Source organism: Barbus barbus (assembly GCF_936440315.1).
Source record: "Barbus barbus genome assembly, chromosome: 10".
Lineage (NCBI taxonomy): Eukaryota > Metazoa > Chordata > Actinopteri > Cypriniformes > Cyprinidae > Barbus > Barbus barbus.
Window position 1 is genome coordinate 7369048 of NC_136738.1, and position 12959 is coordinate 7382006.

Here is a 12959-nt window from a genome sequence, read left to right on the forward strand (position 1 = left end):
GTTTAGGGGGAGGAAGCGGAGATGAAACCATAGCCGAGAGGGTGAGAGTGAGCGTAGGTTACATCGTGGAGGGGTATGTGTTGTGTCAGGAACCATGATGAGGTTAAGAGTGAGGAGGAAGTGATCCGAGGTGTGCAGTGGAGTAGCCAGTAGATGATCAGTGGAGCAGTGTCGTGTGTAAATAAGGTCCAGTTGGTTGCCTGATTTGTGAGCAGCCGTAGTTAACACTCTCTTGAGATCAAAAGAGGCAAGCAGAGTGTGGAAGTCTGCAGTCTGAGGTGGATGTTGAAGTCTCCAAGCCAAACTAGGGGAGTACCATCCTCATGAAAGGCTGAGAGCAGCACATCTAATTCATCCAAGAAGTTACCTTGTGGTCCTGGGGGTCGATATACAACTACAAAATGGATTTTAAAAGGGTGGGTAATAGTGACTAAATGTGATTCAAAGGAGCTGTTAATACCCAGAGAAGGTAAGGGAATAAATTTCCAGTCATTAGAGATAAGCAGACCAGTCTCCACCTTTTCCAGTCAGAAGGGGAGTGTGGGAAAATTAGAAATGATTGGAGACTGCTGCAGTCCTAGCAGTATCCACTGGTTTGATCCAGGTCTCTGTCAGGGCCATGAGGTTTAGTCTTAAATGACTAGTAATAGATGTAATAAAATCTGCTTTGTTTACTGCAGACTGACAATTCCAGAGACCAATAGAAAAAGAAAGTAGTGTATTAGCAGACATAGACAAAGTGCTTAGGTTGTTAGGATTACACCGCCTGTAGTGTGTGATGTGTGGTTTGCGAGTGGTAGTAATAGTAGGGATGTGGAATTATATAGTAAGAGTTGGTCATACAAACTGAAACAGAACTGAAGCAAGGCGTAGAAAAGAGGACGAATCAAAAGCAATACTTATGTCCCTTGCTGATGTCCCTGCCCGGTGGATTCGCACAGTAGAGTCAATGGTCTTTACACTCTTCAGTCTGGAAATGGAATGGAAATTGAATTCAGCTGAACACACTTTACTGTTTATCACAACAAAGGGCCAAGCAAGCGCACTACATTGACAAGGTACGATACAGTACGAGACCAAACGTGACTTCAGCACGTTTCAACACAGTAAACAAAACAAGCGTTTCCTAGCAATGACAACTGCGCTAAACACTAATGAGACAAGAAATAAACACACTTTCGAGCTGCTTTTAACTTCCACTGATTGACTGCTTCTCTCAAAGAGCATTTCTTTACACTGTCTTTTGCTAACGCTTGAACACACTTTACTGTTTATCACAACAAAGGGCTAATTTGCTTACTATAAATAAAGGCAACTTCACAATACCGTAATGTTCATTGTGATGTTTTTTTTAAATATACATCATATTTTCTGAAAAATTAATAAAACTCCAAATAATTTCTGTAGTTATTATAGGTTTCTGCACATTAACAATCTGGTGTCAAGAAAAACAAATACTGTTTAAACAATTTTTTGATTTAATTTAATTTTAATAGTAATTTTTTAAACAAGAAATCATGATTATCAATGATCAATATAAAAATGCATTTTTGTCTTTTGCAAGGTAAATGTGACCTGTAATGTTATAAAGTTTTGTTTTATAGTAAGATTTTGATGTCTGTGTAGATGGATGACAGTGATCAGAAGTGCTACAGTCTCTGCCAGCAGAACCCGCTATCTGAACCGGACAGAACCGGACTGAACCACAGAGAACCTGCCATCTGACCTGGACTGAACCAGGCTGAACCCCACAGAAACTGCCATCTGACCTGGACAGAAAAAAACATAAACCAACAGACCCATGCAGGCATATAGGGAGCAACCATCTCAGTATATATGTGTGTGTGTGTTTGTGTGCTTTTATGACAACGTCACTTTTTTTTGTGACTGACTTTTGTTTTTTATATCATTGATTCATAGTATGACATTAAAGGGGAATGTCGCCATTTCACTTCTGAGCCTTTTAATAGACACTCTTCAGTTCAAATATTAGCCTCGGCCAAGTTTTTTTTTTCCTATTATTTGTATTTTGCTGAATTACTTGTAAGAAACCGAAATAATATGTAAAGTGCTTAAACTGCATCAGTGACTTTAAAGTTTTATTTTAAGGGAGAAAATCAGAGAGTCAGATAAAAGGTGATTACAAATCCTTAGTGAGATGTTCACAAAAACTGCATTATGTGTTTCATAAAATGGCCTCAAATATTGAAAGGTGCTACTGTGTGTTCACAGGATGTGTTAGTGTTGGGTGTGAATAGGACATAAGGTTAACTGAGGTTTATTATAAGGCCTATTTATAGCATATGTTGACATACTAAAGTCATTATTTTGAGAAACTAAAAGGAAAAGTGTTGATAAAGGCTCAGAGATGAAGAGAGGTGGAATTCCCCTTTAATCTCATGACGTTCCACATAAACACACAGGTGCTTTTTAATGTTTGAGTCCTCTAGTGTAAAAAACATGAAAAAGCATTTCTTGCATTTTTTTAACTGTGCTTTTACAGAATCTCAATTTGTAAATGATATTTAATTGTAAGTGTAAGCCGTAAGTGTCACTTGTTGCCTTTAAAAGGAGGCAGATCCATTTCAGTGCCATGGTTTTTATAGTACAAATTTCTATGTTTCTATGTTTTAGACTTTGTTTCTTTCAGCTGAAACCATGTTGGGTTCCAGAAACCAATGTGCCAAAATCATGATTGGTATTTCTGTTTGTTTCCATTTTGGATTGAATAATGTAAAAAGCATGGCAAATTTGGGATTTAAAGGCAAGTTATAAAATACACAAGTACATTTCGTCAACATTCGTCAACCGAACCTTATATTTATAGAGTTCAAGTGCCATTAAGAGCATAACACACAAAAGGTATTTTATGCTATGTTTAATTCAGTCACCATATAACATTTGATAACGAAGAAAGGATATTTTGTTATTCAAGGTTGTAAGAAGATTGACACTTCTCACTGTCATTTTAGAAATATAATTTTCACATTCAGCCATAGGCAGCACCGTATAAACCACAACTGCATTTTACAGGTTAGTTTAGTCCACAGAAGAAGTAAAGCTTTAAAATGTGCAGATAAACATGATGTTTTAGTTTCATACGGCCCAAACACTGCTAAAATGAATGGAGAAAGACAAAGAGAGAGAGAGTTTATTGGAAATGAAAGCAATAAAACCTCATTCCAGAAAGCAGTTGACTTCTGTGGTCTTTCTGCATTACACTGGTCAGCAGAGGGCGATACATCATCAGTTTGAGGGCATTAACCAATAGAAAATCAAAATCAAGGCTCATACATATATGCAATAAAATACAATAATATATGATATTTTAGTGTATATGGGTGATTCTGTTTGGTTATCATGGAAGTAAGAGTGAATCATTTCTGCCGCCAGAGTAGCAGAAAGACTTTTTGGAGTTTAGAAAATTAATGGATGTATGAATTAACGAAGGAACGAATGAATGAATGTATTTAAAGATATTAAAATAGCTTAATAAGAATGATAATGATCAAGAACCGGCTAAAACACATCTCTTCCAACTTTATTTGACCCTCTAACTCTAGCACTCTATTCTTGCCCCTTTTAGACTTGCACTCTATTCATTTACTAACTGCTTGTTTTCTTAAAAAAACTAACAAAAACAAAAAACACTATTCTTTTTTTTTTTTTGTATTCTATCTTGGCTATTTGTTTTCTTTTTATTTATTATACAATTAACAAAAAACAAAAACAAACAAAAAAAGGCCTTTAACACTAGTTTGCTCTATTGTTTTTATATTCTACCTGTTTCCTTTTATTTGTTATATATTTAAAAAAAAACACTAGCTTCTCTATTGTTTTTGTATTCTATCTTGGCTATTTGTTTACTTTTTATTTATTATACAATTAACAAAAAGCAAAAAACACTAACACTAACTTGCTCTATTCATTCTTTTAAATGTAATATTTGTCTCATTTGAAAGCTATTTTAAACGCCATTACTAAACACCACTCAACAGAACATTTTCATTCTTTTTACTCTCTTCAAAGATGGGAAATATAGTCACACTTCAAAATTATACAGAAATAAAACATATCAAATTAAAATATTGATAGGCCTATTAAAATATTAATAATTTTTCCTTTATTTGAGAGATGTTTTAACACCATTAGCAAACCACTCAGCAGCCTATTTAGTGAATTTGAATTCAGAAACAATCCATTTTTTTATTTATTTTTTTGTAAAAAGGTACGATATTTATAAAATGATCAAATAAATAAATAAATTAGGTAGTTTGAGGGTAGTTAGAATGAAGGTATTTAGAAATACGCGTCGTGTTGGTGTTTACACTTGCCATCTGGTGCTGTTACTGGAGAGGATTTCCTTGCATTCTCTTGTAGCGTAAAGCGGAGCTCTAATGAGATTTCACACACAGAGTATGGCCCTCCCGCTGAGATTTACCCCATTATATTACTGCTGGCCCCTCAGAACACACCACAGACTGATGCTCGTTTGATAAGAGAAAGTGAACACTTTACATTTCTGAGAGTCATTTGACTTGTGAAATTATGTAAATTCTGTAGTATGTATTTAATTAAATACCAGTCGCGAATTAACGATTCCTACTATGGCGAAATCTTAGCTCATTAATATGAATAGAATTACGCGCCGGTTCATGAATAATGAATACATTTCTTGGAACCTTCGCGTGGATATCGGCTTTGCTCATGAATATTAAGCAGCAAGACTTGGTCGTAGTAGAGTTTGTAAAGTCTCTGGACAGGGGAGGGAGTCGAGACGGGACGGGATTACGCCTGATTTCAGCGGCGTGTGTTAAACCTCCCACAAACACACGGACATGAGACCATGACAGCACGGGAAAGCGTTTCATTTAAACCTCCAACACGTTCTGGAGACTTTAAAGCAATGGAAACGTCGCGTTCATCTGAACATGAGAGTTAACGGCGGAGGGCTTTTAGGAAGGATTTTTATATCACAGGCGCTCGCTAAGGTAGTCGGGGACAGCGGAGAAAACAGACTTTGAATGTTTTTAATTTATTTATTTACACGTCTACTGGAAATTAATGAAAGTTTGTAGCTCGACATGTCAGTCTCGAGCCACGCGGAGACGCGTAAATTCACCCGGGGGCTCAGTAAACCGGGCACGGCGGCGGAGCTGCGGCAGAGCGTGTCGGAGGCGGTCAGGACGTCGGTTTTAGTGGTGAGTAACTGTATGCCCGTTTGTGCTGAGGTGTAGTGGTTAAGAATTAGAGCTTATTACTGCTGGTCGCGGGTTCGAACTTCTGGCAAGAGTAAACAAAGTGAAACTTTGTATAAAAATCAGGTAAAGGATAATTAATCTGTATGCTATTGTAACATGTTGATTTTGTCATTGTCGTAGCACATCCCTCAGACATAATGCAGATAAATACGTTTCAGAGAAAAATCAATGCAATGCAAGTGGTTGATGTTTGGCCTAATTTTATAGGCTATATTTTAGTTTTTTCTTATTAATTAATGGACAGTTCATAGACTACACAAGTATTTTTGTAGGAAGAAGTAATATGTGCTTTGTTGTATCTGTGTGTGTAATGTTGTCCTGACTGAATGATGAATCCAACTTTCCTTGCACGTATTTTGGATACAGAAATCAAGCGTATAGCAGCAGTTCTGACAGGTCCAGCTTGCATTAGTTGACTCTCAGCTGATCCACGTCTAGGGATGTGACATCTATCACAGCACCCATATATAAGGTCCTTCAGTATTATCACCAGCTTTTGCATTGCTCAATAGCTAACAACACTCCTACATCCCCAGCTCCTCCTTTCATTCAGTTAGGATTTGGCCTTCTGATTCTCCTTTGAATCAGGCTAATTTAATTAGTAAACGTTAATGATATATGCAATACATTTATGTTGGTTCTGTTATGTTACCCCGGAGGGTTATTGCTGCTCTCCCTGCTCTCATCCATGCTAGGCTGCATGGATGCACAGGGAGTTCTTGCCCAGAACAGAACCATAACGCCAATTCAAACTGTTTGCTAATTGTCTGTCATCTTTGATGATAGTGGCCCTGACAGAAATGGACTTCATCCAACTCGTTGACAGAGAAAGCGAGGCAGAAACACACATGGTCACACCTTGGTGTGATTTTATTATTTCTGTACTAGAGAGGCAGTGTATTCCTGGAGGACTGTTTGAGTGAACATCTCTCCCTCACAATCCAAACAGTGTGATTTAGTGGTGAATGATCTGGATTGGTAATTAAAGGCATTTGGTTTAAATTCCACAAGGGTTGAGCCATGAACTGTCAGCTGTATGCCCTTGATTAAGACTCTTAACCTCACGGGACTGACCCTGTGCCGTAAGTCGCTTTGGATAAAAGCATTCACTGAATGACTACTTAATTACTCTGTATTCTTGCACATTTCAGGTGTTCATCTCAACCCTATACGGATGTTTTCAAAAGGAAGTGATTTGAGTCCAGACTTGTGTGAATGAGTCATTGATACTCAGGTTTTGTTGTATAAAACCACAAGCTGTTTAAGTGTGTGTACCGAATAGCATACTAGCATACTACTGTACCTACTGTTTATGCCTTATGCATACTGTGCACAGAATGTTTGCTAAGCATGAATGTCCACTATCTAAATCTAACCATCAGTGGGGTGTAAGCAGATCATAATTAAAAATGTACGAGACTGTACAAATTAATATGAATTACTATTTTAGCCAAAATGTAGAATAGCAACTTGACCTTCCATTTCCAGAGGGATGAAAGAACCAGAAGAAATATCCAATTTTCATGAATTTTATCATATTTGAAAGGTTTATTGTTCAATAATAATAATAACTTTCTGATTCACATACTTTTTAAAATATATGGCAGTATACAGTATCCACTGCACAGTAAGAAGTATGCTTCCATTCTGAACACAGCCTGAGAGTTCAATTCCAGAATGCTCTGGCTGAGTCTGAATCTGAGGATCAGAACTGTCAGAATGAACTCTCAATGAAGCATATGGTGGGCCAAGAATGTGTGTGTAACTTCAGTGAGCTCACACACACACACACACACACTTGCATTCCTGCATTATACATGTAAATATAATGAAATGTGACTCTGTGTTTGTAGAATAATGGATAGATTGTGTCACGTTTGTGCTCTGACAGGCCTCTGAACACAAATGTATTGTGCTTTGGGGTGGAGGGAGACCCACAGATATGTGTTTAGGCGTGTAAACTGTAATGTATGGTCACATGCAATTTTCATTTCATCTTGAATCAGGTGTTCATCTATGAACCCACTCTGGACTGTGGGATGAATTTCAAAAACAAGACTGTGAAATCCTCCTCTCAGATGTCTTCAAGTAGATATAAATAGTTTTGGGTGTCATACATGAAACACAAAAGAGGATTTTTACATTTTCTGAAGAAAATGTGAGTGGTGTGTGCTTGTGCAAATTGTGTTATTTTGCGTGATTGCTTGGTTGCTATTGAATAGATTGCTTTTGACTTAAAGGCTCAAGTCAAAAGAATCAAGTCTTTACATATGGCTCAGGTTCCTTTTACAATGTCAGTCTATGCCCATTTTACCCTTTATCAACCACCAGATAAACATAAAGTATTATTGCTTAGAAAAGTAACGATACCAAAAAAATGTGTCTCGAGGTAACGTTTATGTCCATAGCACTATGCAAGAAAGCCAAAGTTCAATACTTCAAGGGTTTGTTCAAAAACTAGTTCTGCGTATTATCAATAGAGTGCAACAGTATATAGCTGTTGCCATTACCCTTCAAATTGAACAAATTGAAATTGCGAATTGAAAATATGCCTAATGGAAACGTGTCAATTTTGCAGAAACACCCATATATGGCAAAAAAAAAAAAAAAAAGAATGCTCGCATAGAGCTGGGTGATAAATCGATTTTATCGATTAACTCGATTGTGTAGTTTACGTCGACTTTGTTTGAATGAAAATCGTTTTTTCAAAAAAAATAATGACGTGTACTACGGAACTCCTTAAAGGGAATAAATACGAGATGGGAGATAAATATATATTTCAATACTTTCTCTCGCAGTTTTATCATTAGGTAATCATACTGTACATAAAATTGCAGGCATTAGGGAGCCGCTCTTATGCCTGGCATTGAAGCTGCTTTTGAATACACGATTGCTTTTTAGTTTTAGTTTCACTTTCACTTACAAGATTCGCGAAAGCACGTACTCTGTTTATGCTATGGAGCGGCAGTACTTACCACACATTTTACAAGATCAGATGCTTGTCAGTGGTGCTCAGGATGTGTAAATTATTCGTCATCATCCTCAGTCATCTCTCCTTACTCTGTTTATGTGGTAAGTCAAATTTGATGTACTGTAATGTAACAGGCAACCGTTAGCAATCGTTATTTGTTTTCCGTGCCTTTCTGAATACGGATTCACGATTCAGGCCAAATCACTTAATTTTATGTCTTATGTTACGTTACATTTTATGTTATGTTAGTTTGTTACATTTTCACTGTTTACAATGGCAGGGCCTGCCATCTTGTTTTTTTGGCTTGTTGTTTCTGATTGCACTTTAACCCCAAGGGGGGAATTCAGATCAAATCCCAGAAGGGAAAATCAAAACAAAATAAAGTTAGAACTTGTTTTGAACAATACTTTGTCATCTGCAGATTGATTTTAAGTACGGGGAAATAAAACGATTTAAATTGTAAATCTGATTTTTTTGTGAAAAACTAGGGGATTTTTTTTGGGCCATATCGCCGAGCCCTATGTTCGCATGAGGTGGTTTTTCAGCCAATTCGAAAAAGGAATATTTTGCAGAACTGCAATGGAAACGTTTTGTTTTTTTTCGCATTTTCAGGTCACATGGCATACGAAAAAGTCATATGATCATTCTTCAATGTACTATAACCTCCATGAAACACTTCATACGTGGCTACTCTCAAGTATAAGCGGCTTTCCTTGCCATTAATGCTTAGACAATTTACACTGCACACATCTGGGGCAAGTCACGGCTCCGACACGGCTGTCGGAGCTGATCTAATCAGTGCTTGTGTTCATATCAGCTGTGCCACGGCATGTTTCAGAAGTGGCTCTCCACGCTGCTTCTGTAAAGACACACACATACGCCTCCTTCAATTAAATATAATGGCTAGCGCAGTGGCTGCTATATACGTAGACCGAACCCTATACCAAAATCCATCGGGAAAGGAAAAAAATTATGTTTTAATCGCATAACATCGGTTAATGGAAATGCTATACTTTTTTATCGACATTTATAGGGCTGTCGCAATTCGTCGATTTTAGTCGACTAGCCGATTTTTAAAAATCATCGACCTCATTGTGCTGGCGTCGACTAACCGGCAAAATACCGGAAGTGGCGCATTTCACGGACGAGAATCCATAAAACGCATCCAAGGCTGCATGATATATTAAACCCATTTAAAAATCATAATTAAGCATAATTGTGAATTCACAAACGCTATGATTTAATTGAATAATTATATGCGATGCAGTTCTAACACAGTATGTGCTTTTATTATTTACATGCCTGTTAGGTTAAGTACGTGCGTCTCACCGCGGCTCCGTTCACAGTAGCTCCACAGAAACTGTTATCATTTACATGTGTGGAGCGTCTCAAACTCCATCTCTGCATGTTGTTGTGAGTTTGTGTTTATTATAACGTTCATCTGGGAATGCAGCGTGTGCTATTTCAAGATGTTGTCATTCTTACACTATAATACTGAACTTTGATTTCAGTGATTTGGACTATGAGATGGACACTTGCTTCTTGCACTCTATGCTGCACTCTACTTTTGCCTTAAAAAAGGATTTCATAGAAATTTGGATTACTAAAATATTCTTTAGTAAAATTGTTGATTTTTTTGTGGGAAATTAATCGTTTAGATTAACCGATTAATCGATAAATTAGTCGATAGATAAAAATAGTCGTTAGTGGCAGCCCTAGATTTATATATATATATATATATTTTATAAAATATAGCTAAAGTTTTTCCATCTGTAATGGAAACGCAGCTAGTGCCCATCCAGAAGTATTTTTCCCATTAATCTTCATCATTTTTCTTATTGGCTTTAATGAGGGAAATTAAGCATTGCAAAGACATAATCAAATTAAAAGCTATGGAGAAATATAAAGTATAAATATAAAAAAAATATATATAAATCTAAGCTTTTCTTACTTAGATTTTTTGTCATGTTTCCAGCCAAAATATCTAAAAATTCTTAAAATAAGAAGGATTTTCTAGACAAGTAAAAATTCTTGTTTTCAGAAAAAACTATTCAAATTTAAGTTAGTTTTTGCTTAGAACAAGCAAAATAATCTGCCAAATGGGGTAAGAAAAATAATCTTGTTTTCTGTTTGAAATAAGATTATTTTGCTTACCCCATTGGCAGATTATTTTGCTTGTTTCAAGCAAAAACTCACTTACATTTGAATTGTTATTTAAAAAATAATTTTTACTTGTCTAGAAAATCCTTATTGATTTAAGAATTTTTAGATATTTTGGCTGGAAACAAGACAAAAATCTAAGTAAGAAAAATTTTTTTTGCAGTATGTCTTGTTATTATTAAAAATGAATGGGATTTTACTTCTGGAACCTGACTGTTGGACTCTATAAGACTAGTGATGCTGATTTTAAACACAACTAGCATTGGTCAGTAAAACACCTGCTGTATTTCAAGGGTTAATTTGCCTGTGTATTACAGATCTCCTGTGTGCGATAGTCATCTGGCTAGATTTTGTGTGGTTTTCACTAATCATGGACTTTGTTCAGGTGGGCATTAATAGGCACTTAGTGGCTCTGAAAAACAAAAGCAAGTAACTTGAAGTGTTATGTTTACCACCAACATTCACTACCAGTTTATACAGTCTGAAATATAAGCCTCATTTAATAATCAGATCTGATTTAAAAAAATAAATAAATAGCAGCCTGAAATGAACTCTTGTGTATCATGAGTTATGTGTTTGCACATCAAATATATGCTGTCATCATACACTGGCATGAAAATCATCCAAGTTTGGCTTCACCCTCGAACCAATAATAAATCGACACTTATCACTCTCCCAACATGCACCTGGTTTATGATGTCATCATAAACACGCAGAAACCTGAGGAATTCAGTCGGCTTGTGTTCAGTGATGAAGTTAGCTGGGTAATATGTCTAATTGCTAGTAACAAATAATGTTTTGCTAATGTTCCCTTTAAGTTATGAAACCGTTAATTCTCAATGTTTTTGTTCTAATGTTCTTACTAGAATGTTAGCCAAAGTGCTCTCTGTTTGCTGCGAGGCAGTATTGCACTATACAGTGTTCATATAAACTGAACTGTTATCCAACTGTCTGACATTGATGAACTCTGGCTGTTTGTCCAAACAGCATGTGTTTATGACATCTGAAGAGCAATGTGTTATGACTCTATTGTCTGCGGGGTGCTGTTGGTAATTGTGGGAGCGAATTAGGCAAGAGATGGAGATGAGGGACTGGCCATCCTGGTTCCCACTGATTTCTCTTTGCCAGTGTTAGAGCCGCATTGTTCAGAGTGACCTCCTCCACGGCACTTCCTTCCTCATAAACACACGCATACAGATCACATTACAGCTGCCCACAGGCGCTCAGGAGAGCTGCTCTGATGATGTCCAGCCTCTGCTTCACACCCTGCAGGGAAACACACACACACACATACACACAGTCTGTTTGATGTTGAGGGGAATTCACCTGTAAGAAAGTACCAAAATGTACCATGGTAAGTTGCATGGTTTTCATCATTGTATGCTTACCATGGTGTTCCTGGAATGCCACAGTACTACTTTGTAAGGGTTGTAAGGTTAAGATAGGATTAAACATGTTATAGCCTGATTCATGTGATCATTTTTTATAATTTTGGGGTCAGGATTGTACAGTGTGTCGAGCATTACAGGCTGAAAATGACTCTCACCCACTAAATCTGCCTTTATATTAAACAGACAAATATAAAAATGCATATATACTGACATGGAGAATCTTTGAGTATTAGCCTAATATGTGCAGATGAGCAATACATAGGCCTACAGGAGAATATTTGCACTATTGCTTACATATTCTTTAATATTACTAGTTTCCACATTTTAAAGTGAAGCATCATGAAACTGTTAAACAACACAACTAAAAATAGAAGTATTTTGTAATGAGTAAAAAACAAATACAAATGAAAACACTCTTTGAGTTTTGTCTTAGATTCCAACTCTGGACATTTACTTAACCACCTTCATGGAATACTTGAGGTTGATTTTAGAAACCTGTTGACTGCTTTTGTTTTACTATTCGGTTTAGAACTATTTAAAATTCAACATTTTTAAATTCAAAATGTACTTTTTTAAAAGAGTCATACTGTGTTGCAGACACTATTTACACTACAGTTCAAATGTTTGAGGTTAGTAAGTATTCTAAATCATGTGAAACTGAAGACTGTAATAATTATGCTGAAAATTCAGCTTTGCATCATTGTAATAATATATTATAATAGAAATCTGTTTTAAATTGTTATAATTTTTGACAATACTACTGTTGATTATTAAATTACTGCGGCCTTGATGAGCAGAGTCTTCTTTCAGAAACATTTTGAGCGTTAGTGTATATTTGTCTAGGCCTACAAAACTAATTTTGAAGAGCAGATGTTATGTTGTCAAGTTTGGTTGTATTGATTGGCTTGAGTGTCTTGGAAGTCAATCATTAAAAAAGCCTAATTTATTAATAAAGTACACACAAGCCTTTATATCAACAGGCTCTGTCCTTTCCTCTTTTCTTTTCATTTATTTGGAAAGAATGTCAAAGTTGCTACTTGGTTAAACAGTATTTTGCAGTATTTGTTTAAAATAAAAGCCTTAGAGACAGTCAATGAGAATTGACCATGCACACTAACGCAAGTAGATGAATGAGTAGGATCATAAAAAATGTAATCTGTTTTATTGTCACACTTT

At 36.3% G+C, this 12959-nt stretch overlaps 2 protein-coding genes across 2 annotated transcripts in view; both read left to right on the forward strand.

Annotated features, from left to right (window-relative positions):
• Positions 1 to 3186, forward strand: part of LOC306875866 (FERM, ARHGEF and pleckstrin domain-containing protein 1-like) — a 49173-nt gene extending 45987 nt beyond the window's left edge. Inside the window, exon 26 of the mRNA XM_079426617.1 lies at positions 1627 to 3186. Within this exon, the coding sequence (XP_079282743.1) occupies positions 1627 to 1702 (76 nt within the window). The 3' untranslated portion in view covers positions 1703 to 3186. The remainder of the gene's footprint in view (positions 1 to 1626) is intronic.
• Positions 3187 to 4761: 1575 nt separating this feature from the next.
• Positions 4762 to 12959, forward strand: part of LOC306876179 (dedicator of cytokinesis protein 9) — a 94253-nt gene continuing 86055 nt past the window's right edge. Inside the window, exon 1 of the mRNA XM_079427169.1 lies at positions 4762 to 5201. Coding sequence (XP_079283295.1) covers positions 5085 to 5201 — 117 coding nt within the window. The 5' untranslated portion in view covers positions 4762 to 5084. The remainder of the gene's footprint in view (positions 5202 to 12959) is intronic.